Source organism: Callospermophilus lateralis, chromosome 7, assembly GCF_048772815.1.
Source record: "Callospermophilus lateralis isolate mCalLat2 chromosome 7, mCalLat2.hap1, whole genome shotgun sequence".
Classification (NCBI taxonomy): Eukaryota; Metazoa; Chordata; class Mammalia; order Rodentia; family Sciuridae; genus Callospermophilus; species Callospermophilus lateralis.
In genome coordinates this window covers 127128440-127149796 of record NC_135311.1, presented here as the reverse complement: position 1 = coordinate 127149796, position 21357 = coordinate 127128440, and the positions used below count along the sequence as shown (strand labels likewise).

The following is a 21357-nucleotide window of genomic DNA, read 5'->3' as shown; positions in this document are numbered from 1 at the left end:
CTGGAACCCAGGTGTGGAGTAGTATCCAGGTCCGTGGGAAGGGACTGAAGCGAGGAACCCTTTCATGAGCCAAAGCCCAGGAAAGGGAAAGCTTGGCACGTAATTGACATTCGCCAGCCAGAAGCTGAATCGTCAGGTGGTGGGCAAGAGCATGTTTTATTTATGTTTTCATTTAGATCCAAATTCTAATACAAACCCTACCTTAGCGGGCACAAGCCAGTGTTCTTCCCTCTTAAGAACCTGCTCTTGAGACTGCTGAAATAATTCATTGAGATCAGAGGTGGGGGGTGAAGTGGAAGCAAGCACCTAGCAAGTTCTGTATTTCTTGGGTCAATGACCGTGTGCTCTAACTGTGGGGTGCCTGGCAACACAGCATTGGCTGCTTGCCTCTTGGACATATGTTAGTCCTGGAAAAGTACTTTGAAATCAGGAAAAGAGAGCCACCAGGCAAAGAATGGGTGCCTTATAAGGGAGTACAGCTAGCAAAGAGTTTCACTGAGGCTTTCTGCCCAAACACCTTCCCAGCTGAGCAAGACACTTACCCAGCTTAGGAGACCCTTCTGTCTTTGCAGGAGATGCCTCAGAGGCCAGGGGGTTTCTGAGGCAGAGGGAACAGGAAGCTGCTTTTTAAAAGCCAGTTAAAACCACTACAATCAAAAGCAATACTAGAAAACCAGCTGGCCTAAAGGAGGTTAGGAGGCCTGCATGCCTGCCACCCCCTTCACAGGTCCCCAAGGCCTGTGTGCTTACTCTGACATCCTGTGGGTGGGGCTGGGCATGTCTGTTTGTTGTGCTCTGGAGCTGTGGCTGATTAGGGTGGGTCAGGCGTTCTTGACTTTGAAGTGACCACAGCACAGCAGCTGCTTAGCAGGTGTGTGTACCAGTCATTCCCAGACTCTGGACTAGATCTCAGGAGGGAATAGCCAAACAGGGGTTTCTGCAAGCCTTCCTGGAATCCCAGATCCAGTGCCCCTTCAAGTCCAGATTGGATGCTTCCCAGGGCCTCTCCAGGGCAGAAAGATCCCTGCACCACTCTTCCTAAGACTCATGTTATATTAAAAAATGCCAAGGCAAGGATATAGAACTATAACACAATAATGCCTTTCATACACACATAAAAGTCTAGTGAAGAATAATTATGCTCTCCCCATAATTTTGCAAGTCTGGTTATGGGATGTGAGTTATGGCATTACCTGGGGGAGTGCATGTCTGTGAATTCTGCCTCAACTGGAGGCATCAGCAGCAGTTCAATTAGGAGGCCCTTTGACAAAGTGAAACTCAGGTCAGATGGCCCTCATGGCTGCCCTGGCATGAAGGCTACATCTGGTGTCTCCTGGGTGCTGGACTTGGTAGTCTCCCTATTTCTTAGGCATGTGCTGTTCACAATAGGAACCAGAATTCCTGGACATAGGGTGGGATGGCAGAAGGAACTAGAAGCTATGGGATAGGCAGTTTTCTAAAGCCTGGGGGCCTGGCAGAGACGGTGTCTGTTTAACACACAGTGAGCCCTTAATAACTGTCTCATGGATGGTTACAGGAGAGAACAGGAGGAATATGCATGAGTAAATTAAATGATCAAACTGGTGAGAATAAAATTAAAACTAGTAACAGCTGACATTGATTAACCATTTACTGGGCATGCGTTTTACATGCCTTATTGCAACAAATCCTCACAATAATAAATCCTAACCCATGGGTTAGGAACATTAGTATCCATCTGTTATATCTCAGGAAGCTGCCTAAAAAGTTAAATCACCCGGCCAAGGTAAAACATGGCAGATCAAAGGTAATTTAAAATATTTTTATGTTAAATATCCAAATTCACATGAATTTTGTTTGTTTGGAGTTTTTCTTGTGCATATGTTGGGTTTTATTTTTTTTTTATTTCCCTGCACTGTGGTAGGGTTTCGGCCGCAGTCCTCAGAACACTAGCATATTTTCTCTTTCTTTTCTATTTGGTAGAAAAGTTTGAGAAGTGCTGATAATACCAGTCCAATGAAGTTAACAGGGATGATCGTCACCGGGGATCCTACTTCTGTCCTTAAGAGCCTATGGAATAAAGGAGGGTTTAAATTTAGGGTATGATAGGAGGAAGCAAGAAGAGTAGGAGAGGAAAGAATTGTCCAAGGACCCAAGAGAAAACTTTTGGGGTGGATGAGCAATGTCAGTCTTCAGGGGGCCAAAGGTATGATACAGTGCCTCTCGTGGCCAGTGTGGTCCTGACGCTGCTCTCAGGGAGCAAGGCAGGGACTGTGTTTCGCTCTGCATGCATTTTTAATGTCCCTCTCCACCACTCTAGAGCACAGCAAGAATTGGAAACGCACCCTCCTCTGTCTGCTTGGGAGAGATAGAAATTGGCTCTCCATTCCGGGAAGCCGAAGAGAAAGCTATAGATCAGTCAGTAGAGCCCCGAGTGCTATTTGGCCGAGGAGGAGATGGCTGCCGGGAGGAGGTGAGCATCATGGGGAGGATGGCATAGCCGCACTCCAGCTCCAGGCCGGGCCCTGAGGATGAGCCACTAGAGCGCCATGGACCGAGCCCAGCGCGCAGGACTGCAGCTGCAGCAGCTCCCGCCCACCAGCAGCGCCACCTCCGGGGGCGAGGCTTCCTTCTCTTACAAGGCAAGAACTTTTCTCTTGGTTTTGGAATTTTGCATTTTTCAAACCAGAAAACAACACAGCGCGGCTTTGACTGGCAGATGTATCCAGGGTGCACGTGCCTGTGGCAGGCAGAAACAGACGGCCCCCACATAGGCAGGGCAACAGGAACCCAGAGAAAGGAAATGCTCATTAAAACCCATAAAAATAGGGAGGTCAAGACACAGCTTAGAAGCAGAGGGGAAGGCAGTGCATTCCTACTTAGAAGGATTCGATGCTTTAAAGAATCACATATTCCAGTAGTTGCAGGTAATCGGTGTTCATGATTTATCTCCTTCGTCTCTTTTTTCTGGTATTTTAGTTTCAGGGCCATGTTGTACATGAGGTTTTGGATCTTGGTTGTTTCACTTAATCTAACTTGTAGAATATTTCCCCATAGCCATGAGAGTGAGCCAACGCGTGCTTTTTGAATGATTGCCCAATAATCTGTTGAGCTGTTGTAGAACACACTCCCATTGTTGGATATGCAGGTCATTTCTAATCTGGGGTGACTGCAAACGATGAACATCACAGAATGTAAATCTTTGAGTCCATCTCTGATTTTTTTCTTATTTTTTAAAATTCTAATTAGTTATACATGACAGCAGAATGCATTTTGACATATTATACACAAATGGAGCACAACTTCTCATTCCTCTGGCTATACATGGTGCAGATTCACTCCAGTCGTGTAATCATACATTTATATAGTGTAATAATAATGCTTCTCTCATTCTACTGTCCTTCCCATCCCCCAAAGCCCCAACCTTGCCCTCATTCCCTTCTACACAAACCAAAGTTCCTTCCTTCTTCCTTATCCCCCCACCCCACTATGGATCAGCATCTGCTTATCAGAGAAAACATTCACCTTTTGGTTTTTTGGGATTGGCTTATTTCACTTAGCATGACAATCTCTAGTTTCTTCTATTACCTGCAGAAGCCATCATTTCTTCTTTATGGCTGAGTAATATTCCATTGTGTATATGTACCACATTTTCTTTACCCATTCATCTGTTGAAGGGCATCTAGGTTGGTTCCATAGTTTAACTGTTGTGAATTGAGCTGCTATAAACCTTGATATGGCTGCGTCACTGTGGTATGCTGATTTTAAATTTTGGGGGTATAAACTGAGGCATGGGATAGCTGGGTCAAATGGTGGTTTCATTTCAGGTTTTCTCATTATTTTCTTATATCCACATAGGTACAATTATTAGGTCAAAGGGAATGAGCCTTTTTAAAATTAAGGGGTTTCTAATGTCAAGTGTCCACATTTCTCAATACCTGCATCTTGGATTTTAGGTTTTATTTTATTTTTTTCCTGGATCAATCGGAGACTGATTATACCCTAGAGCCAGTGAAGAACTCAGACCCCCTCCTTTTATGGACTGGGAAACTGAGGCCGAGAGATGAGAAGTGACATAGTGAAGATCACGTAGCAAGTTCAGAAGCAGAACTAGAATGTTGTTAGTTCTAGATCACAACAACTAATGTTTATTGAGCTTTATGCTCTGCCCAGGTACCTGCTGGTTCTCACATGCATCTTCTCAGATAATCTTCACAATAAATAACACTGAACGCAGCCACAGTTCTCCCCATCTGTAAGGTGGGCTAATAGTGGTTCTGTCTCCTGGCGGTTGTGGGGATGAAGTGAATTCGCCAGTTGAAGCACTCGGAGCAGTCACTTGTGTATAGAGACCAGGGTTTGCCACGTACTTGCTGTTACCCCTTTGGAGAGGTAATGTGAGGCCCAGAATTTGAACAGGGTCAGGCTGACAATGACGCCCTGCTCCTCACCCATGTGCCACAGGGTACTCTCTCCTTCGTGCCTCGGCTCCTGGCTGAGTCCCCTCTTTGCTAGAGCACCCTCCAGTGTGCTGTGTCACCCCTGCGTGTCAAAGAAGGGTACGAGGCAGGAAGAATAAATAGGGCACTGGGGAAAATCAAAGGCTTTTATCATCTTAATTCCGGCTGGTGAGCCGGGCACACTGTGCACACACACAAGCCATCAGATTTGCCTGGAGCTGGGCTCTCTGCAGAGCCAGGATTGACTCAGACCGGGGCAGATCCATCATGCCCAGGAGAGCTGTGGAGCTGGGACCAGAGTTGGGTCTGTTCTGAGCCAAGGTGACACTTTCTCACTGTTGGCGTCCTGCTCCTGGATCTTCTTTCTGTGAAAGCCTGTCATTTCCCCTCCCTGCGCTGCCACCGTATTCTTCTAGGGCTGTGATGGAAGAGGGTCTTGGCCAGTCCGTCATCCCTGGCGGGTGGTCTCAGGCAAGTCTCGGGCCCTCTCTGTGCATTGGTTTCTGTCTCTGTGAAATGAAGCGGCGGAGTTCATGAATTGTCCCCAGTCCTAGCTGGCCACCAGAAGTACCTGGGGATGCCCTAAAATACACAGGCTTCTCCTCCTTGGGCTCATCTCTGCCTTTCACCCCCTCTTCTTTACCCACCTGCAAATCGTGGCTGAGCATATCTACAACCTGAAGTCTACATTTTATAAAAGTGCCTCAGGCGACTCGGATGATCAGCCAGGTGGGGGATTTCTAGAGGCGGTGATCTGAGCCGTTCCACTCCCCCAACTCCACCCTGAGAAACTGATCATCTCAGGCTGAAAGCCAGAGGCTTTTTTTTTTTTTTTTTTTTTTTTTTGATGGTGCTGGGGATTGAACCCAGGCCTTGTGCACGCGAGGCAGGCACGCTACCAACTGAGCTACAGCCCCAGCTCCACCCTCCTTTATTGGTACAGGGGATTGGACCCAGGGTCTTGCACATGCAGACAAATGCTCTTATACATACAGAGAAGTGTGTAATCATAGCACTAGGTGCGAGATTTTAACAAAGAGAGGGCACACGGGACCGTGACCAGCACGCAGATCAAGAGCATTATCGTACCAGAAGTCTCCTTGTTCCCCTCCCAGCCACGTCCCTGCCAGGAGTGACCAACCACCCTCCCCTCAATTCCAAAGGCTCAGTGACAGGGGCACAGTCACGATCCTGGAGGAATTCCCGGATCCTCGCCCGGCGTGCTGAGCACCTCAATCTGGGAAGAGCAGGAACTGTCCCTGTGCTTTGTGGTTTTCAGAGTCTTAATTAATAGCGGTCAGGGTCCTGATAGAAGCTGTTCTCTCTGGATCAGGCCTGAGCCTCACTTTATAATGACGTTGTAGAGAGGCTGGTGCCATCGAAAGGAGATTGTTCCCCAAGAGAAGGGGCCGCAGGGGAAGCCACGTGGGGAAGCACCAGGGTGGGTCGGGGGGCACAGATGGCGAGGGAAGGCCCTGCCCAGAGCCTTTGTTGTGTTGTCCCAGGGAAGGCAGGGCAGGGCGGGGTGACGTGGAAGGCCTGGCTAACTTGAAAAACTTCCACAGACTTGGGACCTGGGGACTCTCCTCAGGTGTCTGGTTTAGGGCAGGGGGATACTGACCATGAGGGTTTGACCCAGGAGCTGGCGGGGGGCAGGCTCTGGGTTGTCCGGTCAGCACGTGGGAGGGGCCTCCTGTGCTGGGCTGAGAATTCGCTGGCTTGGGAGGTTCGCTGTCTCCCCCATCAGCAAGGCTGACTGCCAGGGCGTCAGGAATTTAGAAAATAAGAAGTTGGTATGATTGGTGAGGAATGGGCACCAAAAGGACAGAGTCTAGGACAACAGAGCGGCTCCCTGATTCCTGGTACATTGCCGTTTTAATCACAAATTCTGTTCCATCACTTGTTATGGAACATCTTCATGCCAGAGCAGAGATAAATCAGTCTTGGTGACTGCTAAGGGGCGGAGAACTGAGGTGGGCATGGGAACAGCTGGTTTTGAGCCCAGGGAAGTACCAGGGGGTCAGGGGAAGAAGATCTGGGTTCACATCCTGATTCTGCTTCTTCCTAAACAAGGGACCTCAGAAGATCTGTGACCTCATCAGCAGGGTGGTGGCCTCGCCCCCCAGCCACCTGAGCGGACCAGCCCTGACCCTGCCATAGGCACGTAGGCAGAGGAGGCACTTAGCTCACGAGGAGGAAGGGGAAGGCACAGGCAGAGTCGGGAGGTGTGGTTAGCTCTGCCTGGGGAGCCGGAAGGGCTTGAAGGGGAAGCTCTCCTTCCTCCTTGATTTCATCAAAGTTTTTTATTTGCAAGGAATAAAATAAAATTTTATAACTCATTTCAGAAAAGCTAAGGCAAAGGGGGAATTACTATAAGGCTATGGCGTGGCGCAGCACTCGGAGGGGCCTGGAGGCAGGAACTCATCTTACACCTGCTTCAGAAGAGGGAAGGCTGACGCCTAGGGTGGTGGTCCAGTCAGTGACCTTTGGGGGAGGGGCTGGCCAGCGCCTGGGACCGGCCAACAAGCATGGTTTCCGGGGCAGCTCTGAGAAGAGGGCTATGTGGGCTGGGAAGGCTGCCCTGCAGGCACCTGTTACTCTTGGGACAGGGAAGCAGTGAGTGGCCCCAAGTCTAGCCTGACTGGTGGACGAAGCCCTGCCCTCCACCCTGCCCAACAGGGCCTGGATTCTGTCTGTGAAGGAGGGTGCTAGAGCCAGGAGGGAGTCTGTCCCAGCAGGTCCCCACACATTCTCTGCCTGGAAGCGCAGGCCTCAGTTTCTCCTAGGTAGTGACTGTACCCCTGGTGTGTCCCGGTGCTGGGGGAACAGGAGCTACATGGTCAGCGGAGGGGCAGCTTCCCTCAGGGAATCCGGGGGAAGGGGAGGGTGGAGATACTTAACACCACTACCTCTCCTTCAAGACAGAATTTGGCACAAAAGAGAGCTCCGGCAGGTGTCAAGAGCCTGGACCTTGGACTCCCCAAGACCTGACTTCAGATCCCGGCCCCACTGCTCTCTGCCATGCCGGCTGGGGGCGTCCGTCAGCCTCTGCAGGCCAGTTTCAAACCCATCCTGCAGGGTGGCTGTGAGGGCTGGGAACGGGTGGCCTGTGCCATTCCCTGCTTCTGCGGCAAACCCCACATCCTTCCAGCTCTGCTGCAGGATCGATCTCCTCTTCCACGAAGACCTTCTCAGGCTTCTTGGCAGGAAAATACAGGCCCTTTATCCACAGTCAACTGATAATTCCTGCCATAACAACACTAGTGAACGTATATGCCAAGTGTTTACTGCTATGCGATGGCGCTCATCATCTCAGAAGCCCCTTGAGGATACCCTTATTTTACATGCAAGGAAACTGGCACTGAGAGGTCAGTTAACTTGCCTGAGGCCACACAGTCAACAGGTAGTAATGCTGGGGTTCAAATCAAGTCTATGCACTGCCAAGGTCCTTGGTCCCAGATGCCACTCTGTGCTGCTCATGTTGTACCAGGAGCTCTGTGAGACCCTTCCCACTCCCTGACATTAGTGATTAAATGTGGAAATGGCAACCTCAGGGAAGGTAATGACTCACCTGCCAGAGAAGGTAAGCATCAGGGAGGTGGCCTGAAGCCAGCATGCAGGTGTGGCTGGGTCTGCTGAGCCAGTCCTGGGTGCCCCTTGCATTTGGATACCAGCTGCCTCGGGCCAAGCCAGGATGCAGGACTGTGTACTCACCAGACTCCACTTCAAAGCCCAAGGCGTTGTGGGAGGTCAGTTTAAACTGCAAGTGAGGACTGGTCTTGTCACCACCGTGTTTAAATGGAGGCTCTTGGTGGCACATCGCAGCAGTGGCCGCTCTGAGCTGAGGTTCCACTTGGAATCCAGTATCCACTCACGGTTTGCTCTCTCCGACTTTGGGCTGCCTTCCTGAGGACAGTTTATTCTTGCAGAGTTTTAGGTGGTGGAAGATCAGTTCTTGGGTAAGAAAATGTCAGAGCCAGAAGGGCCCTTGGAGTTGTTAGTAGTGATGACAAAGGCTTGTGTCAGTATTGGCCATATCATGTGACGTTGCCACCCGTGCCCTGCTCACATGACTGTGAGGGTTCGTGTTATATGAGTGCAGTGACTCTAAATCCCGGCGTGTGCTTCATGCCCATGTACTGAATAGAGCCCTTGCCTTCCCCAGGTGTCCCGTGCGGGCGATGTACAGTTACCCTGAATATGGGGATCCCAGTAGGTGGGAGGCCTCACTGCCCGGCCAGTGGAACACAGTGGGCCAGAGTGGTATGGGAGGAGCCGTGCTCAGCCTGGCCTGGTCCTGAGCCTCCTCAACTGTGGTGTTTGCTCCCACCTGGATGGACAGTTTGGACTGAGCTCTGCCTCTTCCCAGGAAAACTGAGCAATGGTCAGGAACTGGATCAGGTGTTTCCTCAGAAATATCTGCCCATCTGGCATTGCAGGGACAATGTCAGGGACAGAGACGTCCCAGGTGAAGACACTGACCTGTGTTCCCTAAGAGGTGGTTCTCACCACCCAGCCCCCTGCCTGGGACCTGCTTATTCCTGTCTGCACCTTTTCCTAAGAGAGCCCTGACTCCAAGGTGGAAGCCTGACTCCAGGGTCAAATTCAGGTTCTGGGTTTGCTCACAAGCGCCTCCCACTTCAAATAACCTCCGTGAGAACAGAGTTACCCTTGGCAAGCGCGGGGGCCAGCAGGTCCCAGGAGGAAGCTCTCCAGGGCTGCCCTGTCCTTCCCTTGCTGTCCCCAGGACTGCCAGTCTCACGGTTTCAGGCTCTGAGGCTTGGAGGAGAAATTTGCCGGCGGGATTCTCCTGAACTTCCAATCGCCCTGCGCCGGGCCCTGGAGGGTGGCTGAGAGGTGTGTGTGGAACCCGTGTGACCCTGGGCGGTGGCGCCTTCTTTGCCAGACTTTAAATGCTCATAAAATGGAACCAGTCACCACTTCACAAGGGTTTGGGGGCATAATTAGCCTTGATGAGGCCCTTGGAGAAGCCTGCACGGAAGCCATGAGTTAGGTCTGTCACCAGTCACAGCTGTCCCTGCCTGGTTTAATGCTGTGGAAATGGCTTTTAAAAGAAACCTCCACTGCCCGTGTCATTGGTGAGAGCACGGTGCTTATGAGTGGGGTTACATTTTTCCTAGTTTGCTTTGTCCCCTCTGAAAGGTCCCTCAGCACCATGGAGACTGGAGGCATCATCGTCACCAGGAGGCCAGAAGTCAAACTTGCGGGTTCATTCCCTCCTGTCCTTACCCACCTTAAGTTATTTTGCTTCTCTGAGGCTCACTTTGTCCTCTGTGAGCCCCTTCTACTGTGTACGCTCAGAACAGGAGCACAGCTGGGCACAGTGGGGGACCCCCGTGTGCCCGCCACTCGGGAGGCTCAGGCAGGAGGATCGCTTGAGCCCAGGAGTTTGAGGCCAGCCTAAGCAACACAGGAAGATCCAATATTAAAAATAAATACAGGAATTGTAATTGTACCACCTCACAGGGATTGTTAGTGGCCCAGAGGTGCCCAGAGAGGACCTGGTACCTGCCGGTCTCTGAGCGCTCTGTACATCCAGCCGTCATCATCCCGGCAGCCATTTGACTGGGAACGTTTTGCTCTAGATTGGCTTATCCTCCTGCACTGTGAAGTTTCCATTTCGAGTCCACCCGTTCCCAGTGCCTTCTGTGAAATGGCATTGCCATGTCTCTGAGGCAGGGGGTCCCTTCCCTTGCTCAGCTCTCCTCCATTGGTGGCGAGTGGAGGGCACTGCTTGGCCGGCCTCCTGGAGTAGCCGGCATGGCATCAGAGGTGGGCACAGTCTGTCTGAGCAGAATATAAACTGGCCATCAATCAGTTCCAGGTGGAACCACTTTTGGAGATCAAGGGTGGCCAAAGATGGGCGTTTTCATGTGGTCACCTTAATCCTCAGAGCTGAAGTAAGTCCTTTCTTCAGATCACCCCAGGAAGTCCCTGAGGCAGCCCAGAGGGAGGGCAGTCCCTGTCCTGCCCACCGGCAGAGGAGGAGGAAGCCAGGCCTCAGGGAGGAGCCCTGTAGCCGCTGCCCTGTGAGCCCCAGTGGCTTCCTCACTCCCAGAGCCTGTAGCGGTTCTCCCTTGTCTCCCACAAAGGCCGCTGCGAGCCAGACATGTTCATGGAACGGGAAGCAGAGTTCTTTGGTCACCTCCTGCCCCAGGAGCCCAGTGCTAGGGCTGGCCCCAGTTCCCCGTAGCAACAGCCCCTGCTCCTGGCACAGGCCCCAGGTCCGCGGTGGAAGCTCCTTCCAGGCTGCCTGGGCTTTGCCCCTGCTTTGCCCTGCGTCCTCCATCAGGGCCACAGGGCACGGAGGGCTTCCCTGAGGTCCTCAAACGTGACCCTGTAAAGAAATAGCACCTGTTTCCTGATACAGCTTTTAGTTGCCATCTAAAATTTTTCATTGCAATTTAAAACATTTGCAAAGTGTGTAAATACTGGCATCTTTAAAAACGGTCACACATTTCATGCCCAGCACCAGCCTTCCAAAAATCACCTAAACCGTCTCCTCAGCTCTTGGGAAATTTGACCTCATTCTTTTTTTCTCCTTGAATTTGTATTCCCCTGGTATTTCCCTCACAGAATTTTATCTCAGAATTCTATCTTTCAACACTTAAAAGTTTTATGGGCACCCATCAAACTTCAGACAAGTTAAATTTAGGAGGGTTTGAGCAAGGAGTGCCTCATGCATGGGGCAGCGCTCAGAACCAGAAGGGGTTCAGAGAGCTCTGGGGTGGCAGCAGGAACAGTAGGTCTGTGGGTGGAATGCAGAAGCAAAGAAACCACCTGATGGGCCCTGCAAGGCAGCTGGCCTCTAGTTAGAAGTGATTCACCGCTTCTGATTGGTGGAATTAAGTTTCATTTTACTTTGGTTTGCTTATCCCAAGGTGCTGGAGCTGGCTTAGCCTATTGACTTTCCAATTAAGAATAATTTTTAACACTTGCCATAGGAAAAATGTAGAGTATTTCATCAATTTCATTTTTTAAAATTTCCTTCACCCGGGTATGGTGGCGTACAAATGTAATCCCAGCAGCTAGGGAGGCTGAGGCAGGAGGATTTCCAGCTAAAAGCCAGCCTCAGCAACTCAGCGAAGCCCTAAACAAATCAGCGAGACCCTGTTTCTAAATAAAATATTAAAAAGGGCTGGGGATATATGGCTAAGGAGTTAAGTGCCTCTGGGTTCAATTCCTGATATAAATTTTTTTTCCTTGGATGTGAGGTTCATAAGGATTGATTCAGTCAAAAGATCTTCTTTGTTGTCCCATCTGGATGTAAGCAATTGATTAATGGAATATAAAGTTTTATGATAATTTTGAACCAAAACTTAAAGTGTATTAGAATTGAGTATCTGAATGAAAAGAATGAGGCTCTTCACTTAAAAAATTCAATTCCTGTGTTCAAGACCAGCACAGATTGCTAGAAGGGGGTAGAGCTTGGTGTCCGTTCTATCACTAGTTCGGTTTCTGTGGCTGGAAGTACTAACAGGTTCTCTCACACTGGTGTAAGTCCCTGGAACGGAAGAGTGTCATTGTAGCTGCATTGCTGAATTCTTTGAACTCCTTCCAAGTTCTGTGCAAAAAAAAATCACAGTGATAAACCACCTTATCAGCCAGCCGGCAAAAGTATGATTAGGGCCTCCTTCATTTTTGTTCAAAGTACTGGACACACCTAAGTTAACATAGATTTTGTTTTTCTTTCACCATATCTGTGAAATTTATCAAAAAGGCATTCCCAGGGCTGGGGACATAGCTCAACTGGTAGAGTGCTTGCCTTGCATGCACAAGGCCCTGGGTTCATCCCCAGCCTGCCCCCCCCCCCAAAAAAAAGCATTTACCGGTTAAGTCAGTGACTTTCTTCACTTGAGGCACCTTGGTTAGCCTGCTGTGTCCAGAAAGGTCTGCGGGAAGTGAGACGTGGGAAAGTTGACTTGTCGAGACTCATGGAGGTAGGAGATGGAAGCCCCCCAGGTGACAGGTCCACCTCCAACGTCCTCCCTGGACACTCTGGCTTCCCTTCGTCCTCCCTGGCCCCTGCCTTGCCTCTCAGTGCCCTGGAGCCCATTTTCCTGGGTCTTGTCCCCTCACACTGGCCGCCTTTCTGGTCCTCAAAGGTCCTACTCTCATTTCCCTCTCGGGAGCCCCCCCTGTGGGTTGTGGAACGGCTTACCCCACCCGACCCCACCTCCCTAGCCTCAGCAGCACCCTCCCAGACACCAGGTCAGCCCACCTTCCTAGAGCACCCTGTGCCTCTAAGCTCCCGGGTGGCTCTGCTCGCAGTGAGATTAAATAATCAGCTATATAATATACACTGCATGAGGACGGGGACAGGGCGTGACGTTTGTCGTCAGTGCCTGGCACACAGTAGGCCCCAGCGATGGCACCTGGAATCTGCCCTTCCTCCCTCCGCTGCATGCCACCTGCTTGTGCTCATCTCTGACAGGTGGTACAGTTGTTGGTCGAGCCTGGGAGACTGGGCTCAGGACCAGCCCCTGATCTTACCTGCTGTTTATTGAGCGCACCAGGCTCAGTTCCACAGCTTACGCGTTACACAGTTTGACTTGATAGTTAAGAGCCAGGTCCTGGGGTCAGACCACGGGGTCTCATCGTGCTTCAGCCGCTTACCAGCTACTCCTCCCACCTGTGACTGTTTCTTCCCTGTGGAATGAGGTGGCAGTAAGTGGCTGTGAGGATCGACTGAGGTGATGTGTACGAAGTGCCCCATAAGTGTTGCTGTCATTATCATTGTCATCATCGTTTACAAGAAGCCTGGTTGCCAGTTGCCAAAATCTGAGCTCTCTTTACTAGTCCTGACCACCTCCCACCAGCATGCCAGCTCCTGGGAGGGCCTCAGGCGTCCTGCTGTTGGCTGGTAGTTAATGCCTATCGAGGGCTCCGGGGAGTCCATTTGCTTGAACCCGACAGTTTGTGCCAGGAATTGTGCTACGTTGTGTTCATGGGCTTGTCGTGTTTATTCTTGCGACAGCCCTGGGAGTCAGGACTCTTAATAACCCCACTTGACAGCTAGGAGACGTGTTCAGAGGGAGGCCAGTCACACTGCCAGGAGTCACTGAGGTGGGATTTAAGGCAGGATCCCTCTGACCTCAGAGCTGCCCTGGGCTGTGCTGGAGCACTTCCTGGGAATGTCCTTTCCTCCCAGAGTTCCCACGGAACCCTGCAGGTGGACTTCTGCTGTTGTCTCCAGTCCACGAATGGTGGACTGTGCTTGAAACGCTCTGTCTTGGGCCAGGTGCCACATGGTGGTAGGAAGGAGCAGCCAAGCATGTGGAGTCACCGGGGATGGAACTCTGAGAGCCTGCATTTTATTTTAATTAAAGCCCTTTCAATGCTGCCTCTGCCACCTGACCCGGAGCCAGGGAATTAGACTTTGTGCCCAGAGTGGATTCCTTCTTTGAAATCCTCCTCTTCATTGGAACTGTCTTGTGACACGTGCCACATTCACCTTTACCACCACTTATTTGTGCATAGATTAGGCCACTTAGGGAACATGAACCAAGTTCCTCACCAGGCGCGGGCACACACCTGTAACCCCAGCGCCTTGGGAGCTGAGGTAGGAGGATCGCAAGTTCAAAGCCAGCCTCCACAACTTAGTGAGGCCCTAAGCAACTAAGAGAGACCCTGTCTCAAAGTAAAATATAAAGCCAGGCATTGTGATGCATGCCTGTGATCCCAGAGGTTTTCAAGGCTGAGGTAGGAGGATCGTAAGTTCAAAGCCAGCCTCAGAAAAAAAGTGAGGTGTTAAGCAACTCAGTGTGACTCCTGTCTCTAAATAAAATACAAAATAGGGCTGGGGATGTGGTTCAGTGGTTGAGTGCTGAGTTCAATCCCCAGTACCCCTAAAATAAATAAAATTTTAAAAGAGCTAAAGATGTGGCTCAGTGGTTAAGCTCCCATGGGATTCAACCGGTGGTACAAAAAAAACAAAGTTCAGGGGCTGGGGATGTGGCTCAAGCGGTAGCGCGTTCGCCTGGCATGCGGGCGGCCCGGGTTCGATCCTCAGCACCACATACCAACAAAGATGTTGTGTTCGCCGAGAACTAGAAAATAAATATTAAAAATTTAAAAAAAAAAAAACAAAAAACAAAGTTCCTTCTGTTAATCAACAAGGACTCCAATTGGATATCGTTTTAAAATGACAGGGTTGCAGAATTCTGTCCACTCCTGTAAGGTGGTTACCTTTTAAAAGGTAATGAAGAAATCTGTGACAATAATAGCATAACGGGGGTGAGAAATGGAGCTGTATAGGAGCAAAGTTCTGTATGCTGCTTAAATTGGTATTAATCTAAGATGAATTGTTTAAAAAAATTAAGATGCTCATTGTAATCCTCAGCACAGTCACTAACAAAATAACTGAAAAATAAGTAGTAAAAGAAAAAATAAGAGGCTGGCATGGTGGCCTGTAATCCCAGTGACTCAGGAGACGGAGGCAGGAGGATTACAAGTGCAAAGTCATCCTCTTGAACTTAGTGAAACCCTGTCTAGAAATAAAATAGAAAGAGCTAGGGATGTAGCTCAGTGGAAGAGCACCCCTGGATTCAATTACCTGTTCCACTGGAAAATATAACTGTATAAATCAAGGGAGGCAGTAATGGAGAAACTGAGGAACAGGGAGACACAGGCATAGAGAGAACAGTAGTAAAATAGCAGAATAAGTCTTTTTAAATCACCCATTATGTTAAATAAAAAGGATTAAACTTTCCAATTAAAAAGCAGATGGGCTGGGGATGTGGCTCAAGTGGTAGTGCACTCGCCTGGCATGCGCAGGGCGCTGGGTTCGATCCTCAGCACCACATAAAAATAAAATAAAGACTCGGAGAAAGTCCTCTGAGCTTTGGCAGGATGGGCCCGCGGGCTCCAGGCAGCCATGGGGACACAGCGTTGCCCGAGCTTGTCAGCCACACCATGGGTTCTGCCTTTGACCCTTATTAACATGGGACAGTGGGACAGGTTGCAGAGAGGCCAATAGGAGCGCCTGGAGACGGCGTGTGACGTATGATTTATTGGGGACAGCTTACAGGAGATCAGAGACTGCTCCAAGAGGGGTCCTGTGGCATCAGGCTGACAGCGCCTCCGTCCCTCGGTGCTCTGCCAAGCAGCACCTCTGTCCCTCATGGCCCCCTGTTCAGTGGCAGCCAGCTGGATGCGTGACATGCATCCTCTCCGCAGTTCCCTCGGTTCTGCCCGAATGGCCCGAGAGAGGACTTTCCTATGTGGAGCTGCAGAAGCAGTGACATCATCAGCATTAGCTTGCTTAGCTTGTCTGACCAGCATCTGGAGCAACTGTCCTGCTGTCCGTGTAAGAAGGTAGCTTTCCACTGACCGCCCTGGCCCCCAGTGAGCGTAAGAGAAAGCCAGTGTGCTGCAAGGTCATATGTATCTGCTGGGAGCAGTGGCGCACCCCTGTAATCCCAGCTGCTCGGGAGGCTGTGGCAGGAAGGTCACAAGTTCAAAGTCAGCTTCAGCAACTTATCGAGGCCCTAAGCAAGTCAGCGAGACCCTGGGTCTAAATAAAAAGGACTGGGATGTAGCTCGGTGATTAAGTGCCCCTGGGTTCAATCCCCGGTACCCCCTCCGAAAAGGATATTCTGTACCTGACCTTCCCAGGCTATCTGTCATTGTTCCCTTACTTGGCTAGATTTGGGGAAACTGAAGGGGGCACTCAGGGGTATGGTGCTTCACTGTCTCCTTTTCTTCAAGGGTGATTCACACAGTCTCGGGGAGCCCAGGTAGGGCAGCCCTGGCCTGGTAGGTCTCCCTTGACCCTTTAGCTCTGCGGCCGTCTGACTGCAGCAAGGGCAGGGTTTCTGCCCACAGTCAGCGGATCCTTCTGGCTGAACGTGAAGTCAGAACCAGCTTTGCCCTGGCCTGATGGGTCCTCTGGTTTCTGTTGGCCACCCACCCAGCTTGGGGCAGGGCTGGAGGAGAGGGACACAAAAACTGACCCGGAGGAGGGACTTGTCCAAGGTGGCTGTGAAGTGGCAGCAGCTGGGACCAGCACCCCATTACCTGCTCCCAGCTCAGCCTCCTTCCCTGTGCTGCGCCTGCGCCTTGCTGGGTAGAAGTTAAAGACAGCCGTGCCTGGGGACCTGGGCAGACCCTCTGCCCGTGACGGCTGCCCCTTCCCTGGAAGACCTCCTCAGCAGCCCAGCAGCAAGGGGAACAGGAAAGGCTGAGACCAGAACCCGACTGCGCTCCAGTCGGGGGAAGAGGGAGGGAGGGTGACTTCATCCCTCACTGTTGACCTTTCCTGAGGAGGAGCCTCGGCCGGCTCCGGCCACGCTGGGACGCTCACTGATTCTCTCTCCAGGTAGACTGGACACTGCGCCAGAGCTGTGCTGATCCTGGGGCCAGGCCTTAGAGGTTGGGTAGGGCTCCCAGGGAAGGGAGAGACGGGGATGAGAGACAGGAGCAGAGGCGGGAAGGAAAGCAGCATCCAGGGAAGGGTGCATTACTATTTCGCCAAAATAAAGCATTTCTTTAGTGTTAGGGGCGGAGTACTTCTGCTGGGTATGTTGGGGACATAATAGGGTGCGGCTGAAATGCTAAGCTAAGTGCACCTTAAGAGCAATTGGGTTCCTAAGCATTTACCCTAAGGGGACTGGAGGTGTGGCTTCATGGTAAAGCAAGAGCCCAGCAGGACCTGGCCCTGAATGCACTCTCAGAACTGCAAAAAAGAAAAAAGAAAGAAAGAATTTATCCTAAGGGCCTAATCTACACAGATGCACAAACTTTCATACTACAATATTCAATCACAGCAAAATTTTTCTGAAGGAAATGGAGCAGGGCATTCACCTATGATCCCAGCAACACGGGAGGCTGAGGAGGGAGGATCACCAGTTTGAGGCCAGCCTGGGCAGTGAGACCTTGTCTCAAAATAAAAAATAAAAAGGTCTGGGGATGTGACTCAGAGGTAGAGTGCCCCTAGGCTCAGTCCCCAGTACTGCAGAAAAAGCAAGTAAATAAAGGAAAATGGCCAAATGTCCAATCATAGTAATGATATAAAATATAGCACATGAACTATTTGGCCCTTATTTAAAACAATAAATTAAACACGGCTGACAGGGAAATGTGTTCACAATACGTGAGTTTCAAAAAAACAAACCAGGTTGTATAAAACAGCTTGTCATTTTATAAAGTAAAGCAACAATTTCCATTGACATCTAAACTTGTAGACAGAAAAAAGCTTACAGGAATGAGAACCACAATGTTTGTAGTGATTATCTCTGGGTTAGCGAGTTACAGGTGGCTTTTCTGATGTGGTGTTCTTTTTACAAATCAGTATTTCCTAATTATTCAACAATGAACATACATTTGATAGTCAACGTTTAAAAAATACCATGCTGAGGATTCTGAACCTTACTCATAAGATGATCTAAATTAACATTTTGTAGATTAAGTGATTGAAAGGCCGTAGGCCTTGAGCCAGTTAACCGGGTCTCTTTGGGTACTTCTGGCAGCATGAAGGCTCTCAGTAAGATGACAGAAAGGACCCAGGCCCGTGTTTCTCCTGTAAATGCTGATTTCCAAACATGGCTTTTCTGCGCAAGATGGTGACCAGCCAGTGCCTCTCAGGGAGGAGCAGGGCAGGCTAGGCCTTATCTGGTCCTTGTGACCACACGGCCAAAGGGTAGAGTTTCCTGGGATACCCAATTCAGGCTGGATGTTGTTTTTCTGGTTTTCTACGGGGGCAGCAAATGGTTGAGCATCAGGTGTTTCCTGGGGTCCCCTGGCTTGGCCCTGACGCACGTCTGCTCTGTGAACTTTCCTTCCAGGAAAACCTGATTGGCGCCCTCCTGGCGATTTTTGGGCACCTTGTGGTCAGCATTGCACTTAACCTCCAGGTAAGTCTCCCTCACCGGCACCATCCAGGTCAGCTGCCTCCTCTGTGGGCCCTGCCTGCTCCGTCCTGGGCTGTGCCTGCTACAGTACCTGGTGGACTGATGCAAAGTCTCTCTGGATTCTGTGCCCCGCTCCCTCGCCCAGCTCAGGACCTCCCCTCCTCTTGGGCCCGGGCTGTGCAGTAGCCTCCTGCCTGGCCCCCCGGGTTCTGGTCTCAGCCTTTCCTGTTCCCCTTGCTGCTGGGCTGCTGTGGTGCTGTCAAGTTCAGCTCTGATTACAGCATCGACCGGTGCTTGCATCTCGGGGTGCCCTGCAGAGCCCCCAGCCCTTGTGTTCACAAGCAGCTGTGGTTTGGAGCAGGCTGGCAGCATGAGGGGCTCCCCTAAGGGCACAGGGCACTGCCCCCCGCTTCTGTGGAAGGTGCAGTGAGGGGAGAGGAAGCGTTAGGGCCGCTGGACATGGCCTGCAGCCTGTGGGGGATAGGCATCCGTGGCTAAGTCCCAGGCTCCACTCCTCTGGTGAGGTTTCTGGGGGTTCCTGTACACTGAGCCTCTGTGGTCCACGGGGCCATTCTTCTCATTAATGTACTCCTCATTGGTTCTCTATCTTCTCCCTTCCTGTGCTTCCTGGGGTCACCTCCCAGGTACACCACCTGTCCCAGGTCTGAGTCCCTAAGCCCCGCCCACTTCCCTCCCCGCCTCCCTCCCCCTCCCTGGAGCAGGTGTAAGACTCTAGCCCTGGGGACATGTGTGGGGCTCCTACACCCATGCCTTGTGCACCTCTGCCGTGCGTGTGTGCATACACCTGTGAGCATGTATACGTGCCTGTGTGCGTGTTGTACACACCTGTGTGTGTGTGCGCGTGTACAGGACTCCCCAGTTAGCACACTCGCCCTCTAATTCCACATGACCTCCAGGCCTTCCTCAGTTACCACCTCGGTGTCTGTGCCCAGCTCACGTTTCCAGAAACACAGAAGCGCAGGCCATGCTTGAGCCATGGTCTGCCCAGGGGAGGCAGGGCCCACTGATACCCACGCGGCTGCCCAGCAGAACTTGCTGGCCCTTCTACAGGAGGGAGCATGACCAGCGAGCATCCCACACTGAGGGCCCCTGGGAACTGCAGCCGGGGGAGAAGGCCAGGCCACGGCGGGACCTTTAGACCTGGCTCCCGCCCGATCGCCCTCTGCCTGTGGTGTGCGTTAGTAGTGCCCGTTCCCAGCCGCCCACTGCGGTGACCCTAGGGATGAGCCCAGGCAGGTGTCCGTCCAGGTTTGCAGGGAAGCTTCGGTGGTTCTCGGCCCCTCACTGTTGGGGACAGCTGCCTTAGAGTGACGGGGGCGAGCTGGCGTGCAGCTGGCTGCGGCTTATCTTCTCTCAGTGAGGGCTCCAGGTGATTCTTAAAGGTGGGTGCAGGTCTGGGAGACGTGCCTCGCAGCATCTGGGCGGGTCTCATTCTCTCTGGGTTCCAGAAGTACTGCCACATCCGCCTGGCGGGCACCAAGGACCCACGCGCCTACTTCAAGACCAAGACATGGTGGCTGGGCCTCTTCCTCATGCTGCTGGGCGAGCTGGGCGTGTTCGCCTCCTACGCCTTCGCCCCGCTGTCGCTGATTGTGCCCCTCAGCGCCGTCTCTGTGATAGGTGAGACCCCTCCCACCCTCCCTGGCACTCACAGCCGCAAGGCCAGTGCCACCCCTAGGGTCAGAGCACTCAGCAAACAAGCGGCTCTTGCTGTGAGAGCGGGTGTTGACAGAGGGCGCGGCCTGGCCCTGGTGTGCGCACCTGCCGGCCTCCTGACCCTCCCACCAGCCGCCCGGGAGATGCCTGTTCTCCCCATTTTACAGGTGAGGACCCTAAGGCCAGAGGGATAGAGTTACTTCCCCAGCCCATGAGCCTCGGGCGCCAGAACCTGTTCAGGAAGTTTGTCAGGATGTTTTTTTATTTCCACAGCAAGAGGAAGATGAACCCTCACCCACGTGTTTGCACCATCAAGATAAATAGCCTTTCTGGGGTTTAGATAACCTGCACCTCTAGAAGTGCACTCGGGATCTTTTTGCAGCAACCAATTTCTTTTTTGTTGTTGTTGTTGGGGGTGGGGGGTATCAGGGATTGAACTCAAGGACACTCGACCACTGAGCCACATCTCCAGCCCTATTTTGTATTTTATTTAGAGACAGGATCTCACTGAGTTGCTTAGTGCCTCGCTTTTGCTGAGGCTGGCTTTGAACTCACAATCCTCCTGCCTCAGCCTCCTGAGCTCTCACATTACAGGAGTGTGCCACCGTGCCTGACCTGAGTCCCCTTTAAAAACTACATTTACTTCCACATCTGGCATTTTCCCCAAACCAGCAACTCAGAGGATTTGAATCAATGAAAGACAAAGGATCCCAATGTCCTGAGGTCACAAATGAAATAGAATCAGAAAAAAATTCTCAAAGTAATGATGTCAGTAGCTTCAAAACACTTTGCTCTCTTTGACCCTGTCTTAAGGCCTTGTCCCTGTCTGGTGAGCTGGCAGCCTCAGGTGAGCAGGTCCTCGGGCCTGCTGCTGCCCTTACAGCGTTGCTCTGTGGTGTCGTCTGAACACCCCTCATAAGGCAAGCGTGTGGCACAGTCTCAACCTTCCTCTGTTCACTTCTGACCATTTTCTGCCCAGCCCCTGTACTTATTTAGATTTGTGCCCTTATCTCTCCCTCGTGCCCATTACAGAGAGAGATGAGTGACTGAGTAAATAGCACTTTAACTGTTAGTCTTTAAACTTTAATAAATGTGAAATATTCTTAAAAATAAAGGCCTGAATGATGATGAGATTTCAGGTGTCAGCCATGAGACCTAAGGGACTCTTACAGCTTCTGAGGTTACCCAGGAAAAAATAATACTAAAAATAAAAACACGCCTATAATTCCAGCAACTCGGGAGGCTGAGGCAGGAGGATCACAAGTTCAAGGCCAGCCCCAGCAACTTAGGCCCTAAGCAACTTAGCGAGACCCTGTCTTTAAATAAAATAAAAAGGGCTGGGGATGTGGCTCAGTGGCAAAGTGCCCGTG

General features: G+C 51.3%; 1 protein-coding gene across 3 annotated transcripts in view; it reads left to right on the top strand.

Annotated features, from left to right (window-relative positions):
* Nipal3 (NIPA like domain containing 3) overlaps positions 1–21357 on the top strand; it is a 42679-nt gene that overhangs the window by 477 nt on the left and 20845 nt on the right. For 2 of the 3 annotated variants that reach the window (XR_013091848.2, XM_076861031.2), the window contains exons 2-4: positions 2300–2621; positions 18245–18313; positions 19780–19951. Coding sequence is in view for 2 of the 3 variants with exons in the window: in XM_076861031.2 (XP_076717146.1) it covers positions 2529–2621; positions 18245–18313; positions 19780–19951 (334 nt within the window). In the remaining variant the exon portion in view is untranslated. The remainder of the gene's footprint in view (positions 1–2299; positions 2622–18244; positions 18314–19779; positions 19952–21357) is intronic. The other variant, XM_077109965.1, reaches the window with a different exon arrangement.